At 41.9% G+C, this 24195-nt stretch overlaps 1 protein-coding gene across 2 annotated transcripts in view; it reads right to left on the bottom strand.

The window, feature by feature from the left end:
* Positions 1–24195, bottom strand: part of LOC124031640 (protein phosphatase 1 regulatory inhibitor subunit 16B-like) — a 130542-nt gene that overhangs the window by 30324 nt on the left and 76023 nt on the right. For both annotated transcript variants that reach the window (XM_046343134.1, XM_046343135.1), the window contains exon 3: positions 15095–15165. In XM_046343134.1, coding sequence (XP_046199090.1) covers positions 15095–15165 — 71 coding nt within the window. The remainder of the gene's footprint in view (positions 1–15094; positions 15166–24195) is intronic.

Below are 24195 nucleotides of genomic sequence, written 5' to 3'. Positions count from 1 at the left end.
CTATCGGGAAACCGGGCCCAGGGTAGTACCCAACTTCAGCTGTGGCCAATTAATATCTTGATTGGTCCTTTCTGATAGGGAGTTGCTCCTTCCTCATTCTGAATCTAAACCATAATGGTGAATTTGTATTTGTATTAAGAAACTATCCAGTATTCAGCGAAATAACAACACATTGTCAAATGCAGGTAGCCTAGTCAAATAATTAACATCCAATCACATTAACCGTTACTCTCTCGCGGAAAGCCTTCACTCTTGCGCAGACATTTAGAAACGAAACATGCCAATTTGAAAAGAAAAGCCACAGGAGTTTTTTGAGTGACAATTAAGATGACTTTCGAGTAGTAAGACATGTATAAAAGCAACCAATACCATTAATAAGGGGCTAGAAGGGGGGGGGGGGCGTTCCTGTAAAAAGTAAGGCACCTGAACTCTTGGGTATTTTCTGCATTATGCAATTGATATGGGCAGCGGCCATGTAATGCTTTTACAACATACAGAAGTGTGCTTGTTATCAAGGGGGAAAGTATTGACACGTTTAAAAAAAAAAATGAGACGAGCTTAGTTTTCTTCTTCTTTCTCACACGACTGGCCTATCTGGGTGATGTTTTTTAACACCTGAATGATCTGAATCTAGGATTACGGGGACTCTCCGCAACTATATTAAATGTGCGATACAAAATTGAGGCTATGATTAAGAAGCTGGAGCTCTTCTCTGTCTGCATTAAGAACAACACACAGGTCTTTCCGTAATTGTCAAATGTGATACAGCGAAGTACTTGAGTTAGCTGGGTGTGCAATTATGCAGGTGCTTTCGCGAAACGGACAACAAAAATAACTGGATTCGTTATCACTTTCATGCCCTACCTCCAGCCCACTTACCGATATCTGAACAAGATAACCTCATTGAAATTGCAACAAGCGGTTGTGAAAATGTAATTTAAATTAGAAGCCATTGCCAGAATTTTGGATACGGTGGCGCTCAGTGTCCTGCTGTAAGCTGATGCCCTTTGCTACCACATACCTATGCAAGAGTGGATTCTTGGCCATCACTAGCATGAAAACTAAATACAAACTGTGTGTGGAAAATAACTTAAGACAGACTCTCCAATACAACCCAACATTGCAGAGTTATGTGCATCCTTTCAAGCACACCCTTCTCATTAACCTGTGGTGAGTTATTCACAATTTTTGATGAACAAATATGGTTTATGTAAGGCAGCTAAATAAAGACACAAAATTATTGATTATTATTATTATTTATTTTAAGCAACATGTATTTAGAAATGTAATCAAATATTCCTTTCTGCACACCCTGATGACAGTGATATTTACCAATAATGTCTCAACTCTGCATGTCATCTTTAAGGCTACCTTCATTACAAGTGCAGGGCTTGCACTAATCCATTTCATGATGGCATGTACAGTAGCTGTAGTTGTCAAATCTGGTATCCTTCCACATGGTTAGCCTCATTATGAGTCAAATCTGGTATCCTTCCACATGGTTAACCTCAGTATGAGTCAAATCTGGTATCCTTCCACATGGTTAGCCTCATTATGAGTCAAATCTGGTATCCTTCCACATGGTTAACCTCATTATGAGTCAAATCTGGTATCCTTTAACATGGTTAACCTCATTATGAGTCAAATCTGGTATCCTTTAACATGGTTAGCCTCATTATGAGTCAAATCTGGTATCCTTCCACATGGTTAACCTCATTATGAGTCAAATCTGGTATCCTTCAACATGGTTAGCCTCCCTGCATCCCACTGCTGGCTTGCTTCTGAAGCTAAGCAGGGTTGGTCCTGGTTGGTTCCTGGATGGGAGACCAGATGATGCTGGAAATGGTGTTGGAGGGCCAGTAGGAGGCACTCTCGTCTAAAAAATATCCCAATGCCCCAGGGCAGTGATTGGGGACACTGCTCTGTGTAGTATGCCGTCTTTTGGATGGGACGTTAAACGGGTGTCCTGACTCTGAGGTCATTAAAGATCCCATGGCACATATCGTAAGAGTAAGGATGTTAACCCCAGTGTCCTGGCTAAATTTCAAAGCTGTCCCTCATACCATCATTGTCACCTAATCATCCCCAGCTTACAACTGGCTCATTCATCCCCCGACTGTGTGATCTGAGTATGTAGCAGAAATAAATACCCACAAAATGTTTTATTTGGGTGCTAGATTGACTCAGTTCAAAGTCTGCTCTGCTGGCTGCTGATGTTGATGCGGAGGTCGTCAGTGAGTGTAGCAGAGGGGTGAGTGTGCAGCACATGTGAGCTAGTTGACAGGTGAGTGCTAGGCTCTCAATTCAACCTTCCTCGATTCCTCCTTCTAGAAACCCATTGACGAAGGACCTTGTACCTTATCCAATACAGGTGAGGAGATAGGATGCAAGTAATCAAGAAGAGACAAAGCACCCGTAGCCATCGTGTGGTGATGTAGACCACCCTGAGACCTAAAGACCATGGTTTTGGTAGGATAATGGATAATGGACACTGCTTTGTGGGTATGAAGTGCTGTTGTGGACAGGGGTTGCATCCTAGGTCAGCCGTACAGAGATCGTTACACCGCAATGATCAAGGACTGCAATATCATCAATCAAAATGAGTGACATTCAAATAAAACAAGACAAAAAAAGAAAAGTTCAATGACCAGAAAATACACTATACTTAAATCAAAGAGTCAACACTATGTAATATCATACAAAGGATTCCTATGTACATGGTTAGTGGGTTTAGACATTCATCTTACTCCAAAACAAGAGATGATCAGTGGTGTTAAAAGTAACCAAATTGTCATACTTGAGTAAAAGTAAAGATACCTTAACAAAGAAAGTGAGTCACTCAGTAAAATATTACACGAGTAAAAGTCTAAATTAATTGGGTTTTAAATATGCATACATATCAAAAGCAAATGTACAGTCGTGGCCCAAAGTTGAGAATGACACAAATATTAATCCCACACATTTTGCTGCTTCAGTGTCTGGATATTTTTGTCAGATGTTACTATGGAACACAAGCCATTCGTAAGTGTCAAAGGCTTTTATTGACAATTACATGAAGTTGATGCAAAGAGTCATAATTTGCAGTGTTGACCCTTCTTCTTCAAGACCTCTGCAATCTGCCCTGGCATGCTGTCAATTAACTTATGGGCCACATCCTGACTGATGGCTGCCTATTCTTGCATAATCAATGCTTGGAGTTTGTCAGAATTTGTGGGTTTCCGTTTGTCCTCCCGCCTCTTGAGGATTGACCACAAGTTCTCAACGGGATTAAGGTCTGGGGAGTGTCCTGGCCATGGACCCAAAATATCAATGTTTTGTTCCCAGAGCCACTTAATTATCACTTTTGCCTTATGGAAAGGTGCTCCATCTTGCTGGAAAAGGCATTGTTCGTCACAAAACTGTTCCTGGATGGTTGGGAGAAGTTGCTCTCGGAGGATGTGTTTGTACCATTCTTTATTCATGGCTGTGTTCTTAGGCAAAATTGTGAGTGAGCCCACTCCCTTGGCTGAGAAGCAACACCACACATGAATGGTCTCAGGATGCTTTACTGTTGGCATGACACACGTCTTCTCCGGACAAGCTTTTATCCGGGTGCCTCAATCAATCGGAAAGGGGATTCAGAGAAAATGACTTTATCCCAGTCCTCAGCAGTCCAATCCCTGTACCTTTTGCAGAATATCAGTCTGTCCCTGATGTTTTTCCTGGAGAGAAGTGGCTTCTTTGCTGCACTTTTTGACACCAGGCCATCCTCCAAAAGTCTTCGCCTCACTGTGCATGCAGATGCACTCAACTGCCTGCTGCCATTCCTGAGCAAGCTCTGTACTGGTGGTGCCCCGATCCCACAGCTGAATCAACTGTAGGAGACGGTCCTGGCGCTTACTGGACTTTCTTGGGCACCCTGAAGCCTTCTTCACAACAATTGAACCACTCTCCTTGAAGTTCTTGATGATCCGATAAATGGTTGATTTAGGTGCAATCTTACTGGCAGCAATATCATTGCCTGTGTAGCCTTTTTTTGTGCAAAGCAATGATGACAGCACATGTTTCCTTGCAGGTAACCATGGTTGACAGAGGACGAACAATGATTCCAAGCACCAGCCTCCTTTTTGAAGCTTCCAGTCTGTTATTTGAACTCAATCAGCATGACAGAGTGATCTCCAGCCTTGACATGATGTCTGCTGGTCCTTTTGTGGCAGTGCTGAAATGCAGTGGAAATGTTTTGGGGGGATTCAGTTCATTTGCATGGCAAAGAGGGACTTTGCAATTAACTGCAATTAATCTGACCACTCCACATAACATTCTGGAGTATATGCAAATTGCCATCATACAAAGTGAGGCAGCAGAATGTGAAAATTAATATTTGTGTCATTCTCAAAACTTTTGGTCACGACTGTAATTGCTAAAATAGACGCAAGTATCAAAAGGAAAAGTATAAATTATTTCAAATTCCTTATATTAAGCAAACCAGATGGCACCATTATCCATTTTTTATGTATTAACGGATAGCCATGGGCTCGCTACAACACTCGGACATCATTTTCAAACAAAGCATGTGTTTAGTGAGTCCACCAGATAAGAGGCAGAAGGGATTACCAGGGATGTTCTCTTTATAAGTGTGTGAATTAGACTATTGTCCTGTCCTGCTAAGCTTTTAAAATGTAACGAGTAGTTTTGGGTGGCAGGGAAAATGTATGGAATAAAAAGTACATAATTTTTTAAGGAATGTAGTGAGGTAAAAGTAGTCAAAAATATAGTTGAGTACAGATACTAAAACAACTACTTAATTAGTACTTTCAAGTATTTTTACTTAAGTACCTTACACCACTGGAGATTGAATAGTTAAATGAATAGGGGGTTTAAAATAATCAGAATCAGAATGTCAGGGCTGTAACAGAAACCTGCACATCCAGTAGCTAGATCTTGGATGGAGTTTCTTTGTGAACTTCATCCACAGACAGGGAATAGCAGCTTTCACAGGTCTCTGTATCTGAGGTTAGGAAACAGAAATTAGACCAGTTTAATTATTCTCAAATGATGTAACATTTGATATTTCGTTGCGATTGTGCTTTTTTATTGTCATAGTTCTCTCTTTGGGACTGGACATCTGTTCTTTAGCTAGCTAGCTTAGCTACTAGCTTGGTAGCTAACATTGTTGTTAGCAGATTAAACTTATGTTTGTGTCATAAAAAACAACTAATGGATGGCATTCTATCATATTTACACGTAGGTAGCTAGCTAGATACCTGACGTTACCTAGAATAGATGGTTAACTTAATAAACAACTTACCCATGTGCTACACATCATCCACCACCTCCTGCTGTGCTAACATTACTAGCCATACATGCAGGCAATGCAGCCCACTACGATGCTTCTTTGGGAAATCTATAAACTTTAATTTAGAAAAATAGATGTGTCTCGGGACGTAAGGACCATCCCACCTGGGAATACATTCTGTCAAACTGCCAATTCTTACCTTGAAAAAACAACTAAACTAGATTAGCTAGCTTAGCCAGCTAGCTGTTTACAGCCGTGATTTAACGGTTGTTGTTTACAAACACAACGAAAGTTCTTTGGGGTTCCAGGGTTCACTTCCACTTCTCCTCAAAAAGCCGTTTGAAAGGGTCAATAGTACAGGTCAGGGAACCATGTCATTCTGTTACCATCATGCTGTTACTGGGTGTTCACCCACTTCACTTACTGTAGGTCAGTAACCAAAATAGATATAATTTCATAGCTGACACCACATTATTCAGGCATCTTTGAATCTTAATTCAGAGTAGGTATTTAACAGAGCTATTGGAAAACGTGGTCACATAAATTGGAGGGAGATTTTACAGTCATTCTATTACCAAACTTTACATCTGCACTTGTGTGAGTAAATGTGTTTTTGCAAAACTTTGGAAATTGTTCAAAGTAGTCTAGTTTTTTTAACTTTTCAAATCAATAGTTTTTATTTGGCATACTTTTAAACTGAAAAATCAGATTATCAGCATCATTCTGTTACCGTGGAATTGCCAACACACAGTATTTGAAACATAACTCTACAGACTATGAGCTTGACAAGAGATCAGTTTGTTCTCGGGATATTTCCCTTCTTAGACACAGAATGTGTATGTCTGTGAGAGAGACTTGTTTAATAACTTCCTTATTGGCTTCAAGGAGCAGAACATTATGACACATAATACAGGTGGTGGTGCTTATTTCTGTTCTTCCTGTGTGATCTGTGTGTGTGAGAGATGTGTTTCTGCGTGCATGTGTGTGTGCATGCGTGCGTGCATACTGTTTGGCAGCAGAAGAGACAAAGTTACAAGGTACATGGTACAGTTCGTCTAGGTGGAATAACATGAGCCATAGCCACAGTTGAAAAAAAAAAGTTTATTTTTAAACTGAAAGTCACCAGGAAGTAACCATTGTTACCACACAATTTCCTATCAAATACAGAGTAAACACTAGTGGAAACAGTAAAGTCAAATACATTTGTAGGCCTACCAAATATTTGCCATTAATACAGCCCTAGAAACCACCTCTAATGTGTGAAATGTACAGTAGCTAAACATGGTTTACAACTTAAATGTTGCAGTTATACTCATGATTGGATAAAGTCAAAATCTTCAGCTTGTGTTAGGCAAAGGGTACATTTAGGCAAAGTGTACAGGCAAACCCAACTGTGTCCATGTCAAAATAATTTACCCTCGTCTGGATTACAGCTTGGCTAGCCCACCATTAGCATTACCATAAGAACCCGCTTTAAAACGCACATATTTGAGCCCACATACTAGCTGTTAGGCTAATCCCCCAAGCCTTTCCCTGTAATTCCCCTGTTGCCTGCCTCCCCCGGCCCTCTGCCTGCACTAAGACAATGAACCGACCGGGGAAGGAAATAATGTGTCTTTCATAACTGCTCATGCAAAGTATTTAGAGACGAAGGCCTGCCTCACAAAGAGGCAGATTGTGCATCTGTGTGTGTGGATAACAACACTGGCTGTGTTACTGGGCTCTGGCTGTGGGTTTTATGGATTGGAGGGGTGGTGGGCAGGGGAAGAGCAGAAAGCAAGGCTGATGCACTGTAAAGGTCCAGGGTAATAAAATAATATTATGGAGTCAGTGTTTGGTTAATAGTACGGAATCTAATACATAAACTGTGGACTGAAAGACAGGGGAACTGTTTTACTGGGTGGTTAGGAGTTAATGAAGGGCCTGGTGAAGCGTAGTCTCTAGACAGATGGTTTGCTTCCGGCAATGTATCAGTTGGGACGCATTTTAAGCCCCGCCTACCCAAACTTGAGAGAGTTGTCTGTAAACAATATATTTTTTAAAAGTGTTTTGGCTTACATTGCTCCAAGGTCAGGGATATCTGAGACTAGATGGTGAGAGGAGAGAACAAGGCTGAAGTACTGTACAGTAAAGGTAAATATGGCCTCAGTGTTTGTTTAGTTGGAAGGATACAGAGTATGGAATACTGGAGTGTGGTACTGTTGTTTGGTATTATATCAAAACCTTCTAAAGCACTCCTGGGTTACTCTTTTATAGTGGTGGAAAAAGTCCTCAATTGTCATACTAGAGTAAAGATACCTTAATAGAAAATGACTCAAGTAAAAGTGAAAGTCACCCAGTAAAATACCACTCGAGTAAAAGTCTAAACGTACTTGATTTTAAATATACTTAAGTATCAAAAGTAAATGGAATGGCTAAAATGTACTTAAGCATCAAAAGTAGAAATAATTTCAACTTACTTACAGCACAAATGTTTTTTAATTTTTATTGACGGATAGCCAGGTGCACAATCCAACACGTAGACATAATTTACAAACGAAGCATTTGTGTTTAGTGCATCTGACAGATCAGAGGCAGTAGGGATGACCATGGATGTTCTCTTGATAAGTGTGTGAATTGTGTGTCAGGGAAAATGTATGGAGTAAAAAGTTAATTATTTTCTTTAGGAATATAGTGAAGTAGAAGTTGCCAAAAATACAGATAGTAAAGTACAGATACTTTAAAGTACTACTACTAATACATTTTTTGGGGTATTTTATTTAATTACTTTACATCACTGCTCTTTTATTCTGGGAGCAAGTGAGATTGACAGGCCTTCAGATGTGTTCAGACATTTCTTTACTCGATGTGACACTTTCGTGAAGGCACTCAAACTCACTGATTAACAGGGCATAACTGTGTCCAACTCTCAGATTCCAGTGCACTCATCATCACGTGTGAAGGAGAATACCTCTGGTGGCTCTATCAGTGATAAAACAAAGCCAGCTGGATGACGACACCTGAAATTGGTGTCGTGACACTTCAGATGAGCCCGCCCGCCCACCCACCCACACCCACACCCACACATTATGTTCTTCTATCCTCGTGGGGACCTAAAAGAAATGTCCATTCAAAATCCTATTTTCCCTAGCCCCTAACATCAAATCAAATTTTGATGAAATGCTTACTTACAAGCCCTTAACCAACAATGCAGTTGAAATAAAAATAAGTGTTAAGAAAGTATTCTCAAATTAACTGAAGTAAAAAAAGACAAAACAGCCCTAACCGCTAACCCTTACCACAATTGTAATGCTAATTGTGACCCTAACACTGAAGTTTAAAATAACCTTTGTCCTCATGGGGATGTGGGAAACGGGGCTGAGTTTTCCTTGTTTTACTGTCCCTGTTGGGACTTGAGGATTTTATGTCCCCACAAGGATAAAAGAACACCCCCCCCCCCTCCCACAAATACTTTCACAGTATTTGCAGCAGGTTTAAAAATAACAAAGCTAGTGTGTGTTCTTCATGTATAGTCAATTGGTCATTATTTTCCTTTCCAGAACCATATTGGATGTAAGTTGTTATATGATACTTTTATGTTATCCTCTTGGATCTAATGTATTCTCTTTATCTCTATGTGAAGTATTTTCTAACCCCATAAATAAATCAAACAAATCATTGTGCTCCAACATAGAGGCCTGTCACTGGACCAAGAGGCCCAGATCCCTCAGTCAAGACATGCTACCCATGGTCCAGAATTATATGCCAGGGAGAGAATAGAACATACACAAAAGTGAAAACACACACTTTGAGGTGTGGTGCTGAAATGAAATTAGTTACTATATTTACATGACGCTGACAGACTAACGGAACATATAAACTTAGAAAATGAAATTAAAGTCGCCTACTCTTCTCTTCTTATGACTAATCACACAGGAAATTAAATTGAGACATGTATTTATTTTCCATGAGAGAAGATGTCTTGCCACCCACCCATCACCAAGTGGTGCCAGACAGAGCAGAGAGCTACATAAATTATATAGTATGTTCGAGATGATCAGCCTGAGCAACGTCACTGCACTGTGCCAAATCTCTCACCAACAACACTTTCTCTCCAAAACAAACAAATTACAGGACCAAGCGGTTTGTAAAAAAAAAAATGTAAGCTCAGATAACCTCCGTCGACTCTTACATATCGTAAATACTTAAATCAGAAACAACAGCTCCTTGGGTTTTGTCTCTCGTTGCAGATAGACTAGAATGGTCATACTGTATCTCTGGTCTGTCTTGGAACATATGGGAATTAGCTCCTATTTCATTAATATGATTAACCCTTTACACTCGTGGGAATTGGCCTATTATGGATAGGACTAAATTGAAATGTTTCTCGCGGAAAAAATATGAAATGCATATCCATGGCAGCAATTGAAAGGGAACCGTTTCGAGATTATGGGAGAATGAATGACTAGACCAAAAGACGAGGACACAACAGTTCACCGGACACAAGACTGAATCCAAACATTACACTGTTGATTTTATTTGAATTTGACATTTACTGTACTTCTGCCACATTTGTTGATAACAAAATCTGACAATACCACGGATACATTCAGTAACATGAGAATATTCCTGGAAAATGGGGGGGTTGGTGCAACACAAGACAAAAAAAATGACAAGGGTTTGAGTGAGAGAACTAACTGGTCTGTTCAGAACAACCAAGGGTATTACGCCATGTCATCTTGTAATGGTACATCAAACATAGTGATCGTGAATGTTTTATGATATGGAAATGTGAAGTGCCCAATTGAACTCACGGGTGTTTGCTTGTATGACATCAAAGCGGTATTTATAATAATCCTCAACGTCTCATCTTTCAGAATACCTAGAGTCCCAGGTGCTCAAGTTCAGAAAATAACTTCTGTCAGTCAACACCCATGCAGGGCTGTGAAGAGCAGAGCCAGAGCTCTGACGTCATGTACATCATGTTAATTGTACGGCCACCGTGTTCCAATTTAGGCGTTTATCAGTGCCCAAATCTGCAATTTTGTAAAGGTGTGTAAAGGCCCACTATGCCAATCCCTTAGCCATAGTTCTAACAGGTGATATCTACTCTTCTCCGTTCAGAATCCCTAGATGCAGCAGACATCGTGATCTCTTTTGCCATTTTTATTATCCATGGCCCCAAGCTCAGGCAATTCGTCAATCGAAGTAAATAACAGCAATTTCCCTCAAATCTACTGCTCATGTCATCATTATACATTCTCATTATTTGAGTATAGAAAGACATATGACGTCTCCTGTTGCACTGTAAGACGTGGTCTTTACTGATATATCCCTTAACCTCTTGAACCTCTGGGGGTGAAAAACGTTCCCGTTTTAAACAAGATATTTTGTCACGAAAAGATGCTCGACTATGCATAAAATTGACAACTTTGGAAAGAAAACACTCTGACGTTTCCAAAACTGCAAATATATTGTTTGTGAGTGCCACAGAACTAATTCTACAGACGAAACCATGATGAAATTTCATACAAGAAGTGAGACAGATTTTGGAGGCGCTGTGTTCCAATGTCTCCTGATATGGCTGTGAATGCGCAAGGAATGAGCCTACACTTTCTGTCGTTTCCCCAAGGTGTTTGCAGCATTGTGACGTATTTGTAGGCATATCATTGGAAAATTGGTGTCCTCCGTCGAAACTATTGCGTAATCTCTATTGCGTAATCTCCAGGTGCGTGCATTTTTCCATTTTGAACAGAGGAGAAACCAAACTGCAACGAGTGATTTATCATCGAATAGATATGTGAAAAACACCTTGAGGATTGATTCTAAACAACGTTTGCCATGTTTCTGTCGATATTATGGAGTTCATTTGGAAAAAAGTTTGCGTTGTAATGACTCAATTATCAGGGTTTTTTCTTAGCCAAACGTGATGAACAAAACGGAACGATTTCTCCTACACAAATAATATTTTTGGAAAAACTGAACATTTGCTATCTAACTGAGAGTCTCCCCATCCAAAGTTCTTCAAAGGTAAATTATTTTATTTGAATGCTTTTCTTGTTTTTGTGAAAATGTTGCCTGCTGAATGCTAGGCTTAATGATATGCTAGCTATCAATACTCTTACACAAATGCTTGTGTAGCTATGGTTGAAAAGCATTTTTTGAAAATCTGAGATGACAGTGTTGTTAACAAAAGGCTAAGCTTGTGAGCCAATATATTTATTTCATTTCATTTGCGATTTTCATGAATAGTTAACGTTGCGTTATGGTAATGAGCTTGAGGCTATAATTACACTCCCGGATACGGGATTGCTTGTCGCAACAGGTTAAACAATGTCAACTACGCTTTGGTGGGTTTTTTTGCTCACAAAATGTATATTTGGTGCAAAATTGAAAAACAATGTAACTGTGAATCAAAATGGCCCATCTATACTCCAATATTTCACAATAATGCCTTGCGATCTGGAGGGCGGCCTTTTGCATCCCCCCAATGATCCAAATGTGTAATCCGTATCCTTGCCAATATCATGGACAGTAATGGTTTGACAACCTTCTGAGATTTGAACGACGCATATATACAGTATTACCAGCCAACTCCTTTTCTATACTTACAATTTAGGTCAGCTATGATGTCCTAAGGAATCCCTTGGGAAACCCTACTACCAAACCATCCAATGATGGGATTTATAAATAAATGATCTGGGCTCCCGAAAAGACTGATATCTATAATATATAAACTTTTGAAAAAAAAAACATTTTTAAACTAGCCATTAAAAACATATGGTTCACAGATCTAAGTGAATTTGAAAAACCCTTTAACTGGAACAGAATATGGGAAAATTGGACCTTGGCATCCCGTAATCTGAACCATGAATTTATACATTTTAAGTTTGTTCAGACTGTATTTAAAGGAAACTTTACGATGAAACTGTCCCCAATTCCCAACTGTTCACTGTGTCCCCTGTATCAGGTAGGCATATTCATTCATATGATGTGGGGAGTGCTGTGCATTTAAATGCTTCTAGGACAAAGTTACAACATTTATTTCAAAGTGCATGAATGTAAATATTCACTGCTTTGCATTGCCTATGTTACTTAACGATGATAGCTCATTGAATCTCTCAATCAACCAGAGACCATTACTGCTGGCAGACAACACTGCCGCAAAAAAAAGATGTTGGCTCTTGATAGCAATCACTCCACTCTCTCCCAATTCGCCAGTGGATACAGTTACAATTAGAAGTTATAACATTAGAATTATCGACAGCGAGAATGTATGGTGATAGTCAAGGTATAATTGATGCCCAACACACAAAAAATACACACTACCATTCAAAAGTCTGGGGTCACTTAGAAATTTCTTTTTTTGTCCATTAAAATAACATCATACTGATCAGAAATACAGTGTAGACATTGTTAATGCTGTAAATGACTATCGTAGCTGGAAACAGCAGATTTTTATGAAATATCTACATAGGTGTTACAGAGGCCCATTATCAGCAACCATCACTCCTGTGTTCCAATGGCACGCTGCCTAGAAAGCCAGCATCCCAGAGTCGCCTCTTCACTGTTGACATTGAGACTGGTGTTTTGCGGGTACTATTTTACGAAGTTGCCAGTTGAGGACTCTAATCTGGTTAGAGTCAGTTTGCACTGTTCTGTGAAGGGCGTACACAGCTTTGTATGAGATCTTCAGTTTCTTGGCAATTTGTCGCATGGAATAGCCTTCATTTCTCAGAACAAGAAAAGACTGAAACGTTTCAGAAGAAATGTCGTTGTTTCTGGCCATTTTGGGCCTGTAATCAAACCCACAAATGATGATGCTCAAGATAATAAACTTATCTAAAGGCGGAAAATTGTATTGCTTCTTTAAACAGAACAGCAGCTTTCAGCAGTGCTAACATAATTGAAAAAGGGTTTTCTAATGTCAATTAGCCTATTAAAATGATAAACTTGGAATAGCTAACAGAATGTGCCATTGGAACACAGGAGTGATGGCTGCTGATAATGGGCCTCTGTAACACCTATGTAGATATTTCATAAAAATCTGCTGTTTCCAGCTACGATAGCCATTTACAACATTAACAATGTCTACACTGTATTTCTCATCAATTTGATTTTAATGCACAAAAAATTATGATTCCATATGTGCTATTTCATAGTTGTGATGTCTTCATTACTATTCTACAATGTAGAAAACAGTACAAATAAAACCCTATAATTAGGTGTCCAAAATTTGGACTGGTACTGTATATAAATAAATAAAACATAATTCATCAGAGAGGTGCCTACATGTATACATAAACAAGGGAAATGTGAAACAGAATAAGTGAAATTGATTCCAACAGTCAATTATCAACATAAATGTATGTATAAGGGAGCATGAGGTCCTCTTGTAGGCGGAAAGTTGCATCTCCCAGGAAAACATGAGGACTTGGCTCGATTTACAACCTGGCAAGACAGCTGGCGGTTGTAAATCGAGGGTCTTCTGCAGTTTAGACCCAAAAGACTCTTGAAACACTCCACCATAGCTCTCTCGACCGTATGCCCCTACATCCACCCGTGTAAACCTGTAGCGGACATCTTCTCTGTCTCCGTATCTCGCCTATTATTTGTGTTTTGATACATAAAGTCTAGTAGATCCTGGGTAATTCGCACAAATTATATTTTCTTGCCAGTCAAGTGTCTCTCTGTGTACACTATTTTATTCTCCCGCTCGCCTCTTCCTTGCTTGGGTGTGTTGTCACTTCCTTGTTTGGCCATAGATGGCTATTACCAGCTCATCGCCCTCTACTGTCCCGGGGTTTATTGCAGCATACGCCTTTTATTGTTTGTAATTTTTTTGAGAAACAGAATTGAGGAATTGAGGAAACATGAATAGAGACGGAGCCAAAGTGTGTGCCGGGGTGCATTGATTAATGCACCGTGTCATAACGAGAGCACACCACACTGCAGGTACAATAGCATGGCCTGGAACAACTCATTAATAACACTACCTCAGACAAACACAAAGTAAAGACGCACGCACGAACATGCACGCAGCCCACCACTGCATGGCATGAAACATTTGAATTCTTTATTTATATAACTAGGCAAATCAGTTAAGAACAAATTCTTATTTACAATGACGGCCTACCCCAGCCAAACCTGGACGATGCTGGGCCAATTGTGCTCCACCCTATGGGACTCACAATCACGGCCGGATGTGATGCAGTCTGGATTCGAACCAGGTACTGCAGTGACGCCTCTTGCACTGGGATGCAGTCTTAGACCACTGCGACACTCGGAAAACAGATTGAGAGTATGTGAGCACACTCGTTCGGTTCGGCGAGCCGAGTTAATAAACACACGCAAGTGCCACAACCCCCCCAATCTTTGGATGTGGCTGCTATTTTTTGGGGAGGGCTCAGAAGGCTCAGTTTTACATCCTAAGAGTGCAGATGATCTGGTGTTGCAGGCAGGCAGGCAGGCAGGCAGGCAGGCAGGCAGGCAGGCAGGCAGGCAGGCAGGCAGGCAGGCAGGCAGGCAGGCAGGCAGGCAGGCTCTGAGCTGAAGGCCCGAGCTGGTTTTCTGGCACCAGCCCCATCACACATTACACCACCAAGTATGTTTATTTTATACGATAACTTTTTGGTACATTTAAGCGGTTTTCAATCAGTTGATGGTGCCGGTTAACCATATATATTTTTTGAGTGTCTGGTGTCCTGGATTTTAGAGAGAGACAGAGCGACTGGGGAGAACTATTTGGACCTAAAGTATGACTGCCACTGAAAAATATGTGGATTGAAGGACTTAGTAATTATATAGTTTATAATTAGTGACAGAGGAACATAAGCTCACCTGGTGTAGGGCAGTGAGTCCATCCTCGTTGCACAAGTCTGGACTGACATTGTTCTTCAGCAGGTAGCGTACTGGAACACAGAGGGAGAGAAACAGAAGGGACAACACATTAACAAACCATGGTAGAACAGCGTGGACAACATCCACGCCAGACAACAAGAACAACGACAACACATATTTAGCCTCTCTCCACTGGCCAGAGAACCTAGGAAGAGGGGGGCCACTCACAGTAAGTTCCCAGCAGGAGTTGTCCTTCCCTCTTTTGCTAATGTCAAACCTCTAGTATATTTTATTTCACATTTATTTAACCAGGTAGGCTAGTTGAGAACAAGTTCTCATTTGCAACTGCGGCCTGGCCAAGATAAAGCATAGCAGTGTGAACAGAACACAGAGTTACACATGGAGTAAACAATTAACAAGTCAATAATACAGTAGAAAAAGGCATGAGGAGGTAGGCGAATAATTACAATTTTGCAGATTAACACTGGAGTGATAAATGATCAGATGGTCATGTACAGGTAGAGATATTGGTGTGCAAAAGAGCAAAAAATAAAATAAATAAAAAGAGTATGGGGATGAGGTAGGTAAAAATGGGTGGGCTATTTACCGATAGACTATGTACAGCGGCAGCGATCGGTTAGCTGCTCAGATAGCAGATGTTTGAAGTTGGTGAGGGAGATAAAAGTATCCAACTTCAGCGATTTTTGCAATTCATTCCAGTCACTGGCAGCAGAGAACTGGAAAGAAAGGCGGCCAAATGAGGTGTTGGCTTTAGGGATGATCAGTGAGATGCACCTGCTGGAGCGCGTGTTACGGGTGGGTGTTGCCATCGTGACCAGTGAACTGAGATAAGGCAGAGCTTTACCTAGCATGGACTTGTAGATGACCTGGAGCCAGTGGGTCTGGCGACGAATATGTAGCGAGGGCCAGCCGACTAGAGCATACAAGTCGCAGTGGTGGGTGGTATAAGCTGCTTTAGTGACAAAGCGGATGGCACTGTGATAAACTGCATCCAGTTTGCAGAGTAAAGTGTTGGAAGCAATTTTGTAGATGATCGGTAGGATAGTCAGTTTTACTAGGGTAAGTTAGGCGGCGTGAGTGAAAGAGGCTTTGTTGCGGAATAGAAAGCCGACTCTTGATTTGATTTTCGATTGGAGATGTTTGATATGAGTCTGGAAGGAGAGTTTACAGTCTAGCCAGACACCTAGGTATTTATAGATGTCCACATATTCAAGGTCGGAACCATCCAGGGTGGTGATGCTGGTCAGGCATGCGGGTGCAGGCAACGAACGGTTGAAAAGCATGCATTTGGTTTTACTATCGTTTAAGAGCAGTTGGAGGCCACTGAAGGAGTGTTGTATGGCATTGAAGCTCGTTTGGAGGTTAGATAGCACAGTGTCCAAGGACGGGCCGGAAGTATATAGAATGGTGTCGTCTGCGTAAAGGTGGATCAGGGAATTGCCCGCAGCAAGAGCAACATCATTGATATATACAGAGAAAAGAGTTGGCCCGAGAATTGAACCCTGTGGCACCCCCATAGAGACTGCCAGAGGACCGGACAGCATGCCCTCCGATTTGACACACTGAACTCTGTCTGCAAAGTAATTGGTGAACCAGGCAAGGCAGTCATCCGAAAAACCGAGGCTACTGAGTCTGCCGATAAGAATATGGTGATTGACAGAGTCGAAAGCCTTGGCAAGGTTGATGAAGACGGCTGCATAGTACTGTCTTTTATCGATGGCGGTTATGATATCGTTTAGTACCTTGAGCGTGGCTGAGGTGCACCCGTGACCGTCTCGGAAACCAGATTGCACAGCGGAGAAGGTACGGTGGGATTCGAGATGGTCAGTGACCTGTTTGTTGACTTGGCTTTCGAAGACCTTAAATAGACAGTTTGGGTCCAGGGTGTCTCCCCCTTTGAAGAGGGGGATGACTGCGGCAGCTTTCCAATCCTTGGGGATCTCAGACGATATGAAAGAGAGGTTGAACAGGCTGGGGGGGCGGAGCTGTTGGCCGAGGTTGGAGTAGCCAGGCGGAAGACATGGCCAGCCATTGAAAAATGCTTGTTGAAGTTTTCGATAATCATGGGTTTATCGGTGGTGACCGTGTTACCTAGCCTCAGTTCAGTGGGCAGCTGGGAGGAGGTGCTCTTGTTCTCCATGGACTTCAGTGTCCCAGAATTTTTTGGAGTTGGAGCTACAGGATGCAAACTTCTGCCTGAAGAAGCTGGCCTTAGCTTTCCTGACTGACTGCGTGTATTGGTTTCCGACTTCCCTGAACAGTTGCATATCGCGGGGAATATTCGATGCTATTGCAGTCCGCCACAGGATATGACAAGGGGCACTCAGCCATGATTGAACCAAATGGTACTAGGCTAGCAGGAGAAAAAGACCCTGCAGAGTCCCGACAAAACATTGATGACTCAGCCAAAGATATCCACGGGAATCGATGGACTGCACACAAAGTGCCTAAAAACAGCACAAAGGGACAAAACAATAAAGAGGTTAAAGTGTTGAGATGTGTAGCTAATAAAGGCATCAGCATGCTTCAGTTCGGCTGGCGGCTAGCTGAAACGACCGAGTGTGCTCGAATACTCCCTTACGAGACCTTCGCTTGAAAAATGATTTTAAAAAAGTGGCAATAGTACCGTTTGTCCATTTGAGATGCCATAGCCAGTATACACTTCCCCAAAAATCAGAATTAATCTAAGATGACTCAAGAAATCTATCATTAATTTAATATCTACCGAAGATGTTTGTTATTTTTCAATTTTTTTTTTTTTTTAGATCAAAACGAGTATCTAGTTTAATTTCTTCGGGGTACCCCCCCTTCTTCTCAATTTCCGCCTAAAGACATACCCTAATCTAACTGCCTGTAGCTCAGGCCCAGAGGCAAGGATATGCATATTCTTGGTATTATTTGAAAGGAAAAACTCTGCATTTTGTGGAAATGTGAATTGAATGTCGGAGAATATAACATACGTTTTCTGTTTTTTATTGTGGCTGCATCATCTTTCAAATGACCAAGAACAGCCAAACATACAGATAGGATGCTGTGGATGATTTGAATGAAGAACATAAGACGGCAACAATAGCTGAGCAAAGGTTTAGACAGATAACTTAAAAACGAGCGAGCTACATGACATTGAGTATGAAGTCACCCAGGTGTCCCACACAAATGTACCCAAGTGGCCGAATTGGTACAGTGATACATTTTGAAGGAAAGAACTATATACATAAATGCTATTCTAACACCCCACCAAATAAATATATATATATATATACAAACAACAAGGGTAACTATTTACATAGTTATAATATTGTGAAGACCTTCAGTCCTTTACACAATATTGTGCTGCTGGTGCCATGGCCCATAGCAGTCTCTTTCTGCTGTAAAGCAGAGGCTTACTGAACAGGTGATGCAGGTGATGGGGCATTTCCTGTGACAAAGGGCACAACGACATCTCCCTACTGTGTCCTGTTTGCCCTGAGGCACATTCATGCCTGCAGAGATTAATCTGGGCAGGTGAACACCACTGGTTGGAGCAGAAGGGACAGAAGGTGCTGCAGTGGACTTGCTGTTGCTAGCAAGCTCCTGAATGAGTAGCTCCCTGAAGGCTAGCTGTGAGATGGGGGGCTGTCCACAGCTCTTGGCCATTTCCTTCTGGAGGATGAAGGAATTCACCACAGCAATGTCAATGAAATGGGAGGTCAACACCTCCCATGCTCTTGTTGTAGTCCTTCACAGCAGCTGGAATGGGGACATTTTTTGTGGTCCATGCCCCGGCACCATCCTTCACACGCCTGACGATGTGATCTCCACTGAAGGACTTGTGGATACTGGAGAACATGACCACCTCTCTGGTATCCATCCACTTCACAAAGAGCAGGCCATCTTCACAGATCCATCGCATGGTACCCCGCTCAGCCCGCTTAGGCATGTCGTTCACCTTCGTCTTTCGAAAGCCGACCCTGTTGGTCCGAATGGTGCCACAAGCCCACACTTCCCGATTCCTCAGCTCTGTAAACAGGGTAGGGCTTGTATAGAAGTTGTCCAAACAGTTTTGTAGCCCTTCCCCAGGAGTTGAAAATCCAATAACTCCATAACGGAATCATAACTCAGTCCATTACCGGCAGCAAAACTGTTTTCCCCCTCATAAATAAAATAAATTGCAAGTGTAGGCACACACAGAATCAGCCAAAACAAACAGTTTGTAACCCCATTTGGTTGGTTTGTTACGCATGTATCGTTTGAGGCTGATTCTGGCCTTTGAAGCTACCATCTTGTCATCGATGGAAAGGTTCTGGGTGGGCTGAAAATAGGTCTTGCAGGCCTCAACTATGTTGGGGTAGAGCGGTTTGATTTTGCACAGCCTATCAAACCTTGGTGTGCCTCTTGTCATTCTCCCCATCAACTTCTGGGTCACTGATGTGAAACGCCCGTGAGACTGTCAGAAACCTTTTACAAGACATGACAGTCATGGGGGAAGGCAGTTGATAAAGAGCTGACGTTTTCCAGTAGTCCATTAGAGTTTTCAACTTCACCAGGCCCTTGTAAATGACGATTGAAAAGTAGCAGAAAAGGTCTGACATGGAAATGGTCTTCCATGCCTCTTTCTTTCCTGCCTGCTTCTTAGCCCCGTACTTATTGGTGTTTGACACCAGGGAATCAACAACTGACGAGGTGAAAAACAGTTGAAAAAGTTGAAGGGGGCTGTACTTGGCAGTCATGTCTAGTTGAGGTCCTGGCTGCCTTTTGGGTCTAAAAACTGGTGGATTTGGTTCCACATCATCTTCTAACACAGAGTGCCAACGACCCTCTGGCCCTGTGTCTGCAGGTTTCTCTCTTCCCCACCTCCTCTTTGTCACTGACTTCACATCTCTCGATGGCCCGGGTAGGTGTGGAGCCAGAGACAGCGGGGGTCCGGCTGGATGAACCAGATTCAGATGGACACCTAGACATTGGCGGCTCATAATCAGAATCACTGCCACTGTGAAATATTTTTTTTTAAATCAGTAACAATACTTTCACGTATGAGCCCTTATCAACAAATATAATATACATTATATATATATATATATATATATATATATAGTACAGGGAACATAATCACTATGGTGAAGGGCTATTCCAATCCATTTTTTAAACACCCACACAGTATAGCCAATGTGTACTTTACACATTTCATTACAGATGATATTTTTATATATTGCAAATAAAATTAGAATATCCAAAAAAACAAAAAACAAATAATATTTCAAAACTAGCTTCGATGAAAGATTCATCTTCCTGAAGCAACTCGGTCTCGCTGTCTCCATCCATTTCCTCTATAATTTGGGATTTCGCTTTTCCGGATTTATTCGCCATAATTTAAATATATAAAATTGTTGAAAATGCTATTGAATATGTACTGCTATCCGTAACACCCGTGGCTCTGTCGAGTAGGATTTGCAATGGCGAATGAACCTCTTTTACGCCAGAGTTTACGACAAAGGCTGGTCTTAAAAACATACACTGTTCAAAAAATAAAGGGAACACTTAAACACAATGTAACTCCAAGTCAATCTCACTTCTGTGAAATCAAAATGTCCACTTAGGAAGCAACACTAATTGACAATAAATTTCACATGCTGTTGTGCAAATGAAATAGACAACAGGTGGAAATTAGTTATTTAGCAAGACATCCCCAATAAAGGAGTGGTTCTGAAAGTGGTGACCAGACCACTTCTCAGTTCCTGTGCTTCCTGGCTGAAGGTTTGCTGTGTCTGTCAGCGTATTGTCCAGAGCATGGAGGCGCTACCAGGAGACAGGCCAGTACATCAGGAGACGTGGAGGAGGCCGTAGGAGGGCAACAACCCAGCAGCAGGACCGCTACCTCTGCTTTGTGCAAGGAGGAGCAGGAGGAGCACTGCCAGAGCCCTGCAAAATGACCTCCAGCAGGCCACAAATATTTACATTTACATTTAAGTCATTTAACAGACGCTCTTATCCAGAGCGACTTACATATATGCATGTGTCTGCTCAAAAACGGTCAGAAACAGACTCCATGAGGGTGGTATGAGGGCCCGACGTCCACAGGTGGGGGTTGTGCTTACAGCCCAACACAGTGCAGATTCGCCACTGGCGCCCTGTGCTCTTTACAGATGAAAGCAGGTTCACACTGAGCATGTGACAGACGTGACAGAGTCTGGAGACGCCGTGGAGAACGTTCTGCTGCCTGCAACATCTTCCAGCATGACCGGTTTGGCGGTGGGTCAGTCATGGTGTGGGGTGGCATTTATTTGGGGGGCCGCACAGCCCTCCATGTGCTCACCAGAGGTAGCCTAACTGCCATTAGGTACCGAGATGAGATCCTCAGACCCCCTGTGAGACCATATGCTGGTGCGTTCTGCCCTGGGTTCCTCCTAATGCAAGACAATGCTAGACCTCATGTGGCTGGAATGTGTCAGCAGTTCCTGCAAGAGGAAGGAATTGATGCTATGGACTGGCCCGTCCGTTCCCCAGACCTGAATCCAATTGAGCACATCTGGGACATCATGTCTCACTCCATCCACCAATGCCACATTGCACCACAGACTGTCCAGGAGTTGGCGGATGCTTTTGTCCAGGTCTGGGAGGAGCTCCCTCAGGAGACCATCCGCCACCTCATCAGGAGCATGCCCAGGCGTTGTAGGGAGGTCATACAGGCACGTGGAGGTCACACACACTACTGAGCCTAATGAATTGTTGAATTGTTTTAAGGACATTACATCAAAGTTGGATCAGCCTGTAGTGTGGTTTTCCACTTTAATTTTGAGTGCGACTCCAAATCCAGACCTCCATGGGTTGATAAATTTGATTTCCATTGTTCATTTTTGTGTGATTTTGTTGTCAGCACATTCAACTATGTAAAGAAAAAAGTATTTAATAAGAATATTTCATTCATTCAGATCTAGGATGTGTTATTTTAGTGTTCCCTTAATTTTTTTGAGCAGTGTATAACCATTACATCTTGGCATTTATCTCAGCTCATTGGCTATCTTCCAAGCTAGATCTCAAGATGATCAGTGGGCCAAAATACAGTCAATCAATGACAGACCGGTCCTACCATTGGTGAGCAATGAGGTCATTGATTGGGGTCTTCAAAATCGGTTCGTTCAATACGTCCCGGGAAAAGAACCATCAAGTATGGTTGTGTTAGTAACAACCAGAGGATTGCAATGAAACCAACCATGACTGGATAAACATTTGTTTAGTGTGTGTAATTACCACGAACGCTTTGTCCAAAGTTGAATGAGACGGAAATCACGACGCAAGCGGTTTAAAAATGTTTTGTGTTAGGCTATAAAAATTGACTTTATCAAACAAAACGAACATTCACTGTGTAGTTAGGACACTTGGCATTGCCACCAGAGGGAGATCTTCAAATGGTAAGCGATTCATTTTATTGTTATTTCTGACTTTTGTGAAGCTTGGTTGGAAAATGCTAGTAATACTTGTGTGTACGGGGCGCCGTCCTCAGAAAATCGCATATTTGCTTTCGCAGTAAAGCCCTTTTGAAATCTGACACAGCGGCTGGATTAATAAGACGTTCATCTTTTAAATGATGTGAGATACATATGTATTTACAAGAATGTTTACTATAACAAATGGTGTATTTAGAATGTTAGCTCTCTGCAGTTTCACAGGATGTTGGCCTGGTGGGACGTTAGCGTCTCACCTACCCTCAATCCCTACTGTTGACCAATCACCGACGAAGGGAAGTAGACTTCGGCTTCCGAAATTCAGCTGGCCGTTGAGAAAGACTGTGTGCCCGCACATCCGACAAAACCCTAACCAAACTCCAAAACGTCAGTCTTTCCACATTCTGAACAAGCCAGCAATACAAACTTGTCAAAATGAACTTGTCGCGAAACCTACCATACTTTTTTGAACAAGCGGTTGACCCCAGGGTCTCTGCAATCTCCCTCCACGAACTTAAATTTTACATGCTGGCCTTTATATGGACAGATGGATAGAATCGTACTGGTGAAGGTACTGTTGTACCTCGTCGGTCAATCGATGATCGCAGTTGTCGTTCGCAATGTTGAATCCAGTTTCGGGCTGAGCCGTCAGGAAGCAGAAACTTGCATCACCCCTCCAGTTGACCAATCACAGACTAAGGGGCATAGACTTCAAAATGCGGCTTGCCACCATTAAACATTTTGTGTGACCGAACAGCAGTCCAAAACGAACAAAAACTGTCGTAATATATGCACAAACTGTTTCAGCAGGGAAAAATGCATACACCTTTAAGAGTTTCGGAATGTGTGATGTTTTTCTGCTATTAACAGGTATTACTACCCTTATTTGTTCACGGAAAAGTGTGCTGTTTGTTTTCAAGCCACAAAGAACAATGCAGTTGATAAATTGGGGCGGACTCAGCCCCCAGAACCCTTCCCTCGCCTGAACCAATCACAGCTTTCCTGAACGGAGGCCTTGCATATTCCTGTTCCAGGACTACACAACTGAAAGTGTAGAAATGCATTGCCTTGTCACTTAGAAGTCCTGAACTGCTTTCAGATTATATCATATGATAATTGTAACTATTTTATAGTTTCCTGTTGACGAATAACAAACAAGTGGGTCCCAAAATTAATTAGATGTTATCACAGACTTTTCAGCCGGGGCGGCAGGGTAGCCTAGTGGTTAGAGTGTTGGACTAGTAACCGAAAGGTTGCAAGTTTGAATCCCCTAGCTGACAAGGTACAAATCTGTCATTCTGCCCCTGTCATTCTGCCCACTGTTCCTAGGCCGTCATTGAAAATAAGAATTTGTTCTTAACTGACTTGCCTAGTAAAATAAAGGTAAAAAAAACATACTATTTTCAATACGTACTATGCTTTAGGGGCGGCAGGTAGATCGGTGGGCCAGTAACCGAAAGGTTGCTGGATCGAATCCCTGAGCTGACAAGGTTAATAAAATCAGTCCTTCTGAGCAAGGCAGTTAACCCAATGTTCCCTAGGCATGGATGTCAATTAAGGCAGCTCCCCGTTGGGTTAAATGCAGAAGACACATTTCAGTTGAACAACTGACTAGGTCAAATTAGACTTTTTCAAATAGACTATTCTTGAACACCATAC

The sequence above is a fragment of the Oncorhynchus gorbuscha genome, linkage group LG03 (assembly GCF_021184085.1).
Source record: "Oncorhynchus gorbuscha isolate QuinsamMale2020 ecotype Even-year linkage group LG03, OgorEven_v1.0, whole genome shotgun sequence".
Classification (NCBI taxonomy): domain Eukaryota; kingdom Metazoa; phylum Chordata; class Actinopteri; order Salmoniformes; family Salmonidae; genus Oncorhynchus; species Oncorhynchus gorbuscha.
Note: the sequence above shows the minus strand (reverse complement) of the source record. Positions and strands in the feature narration are given on the sequence as shown.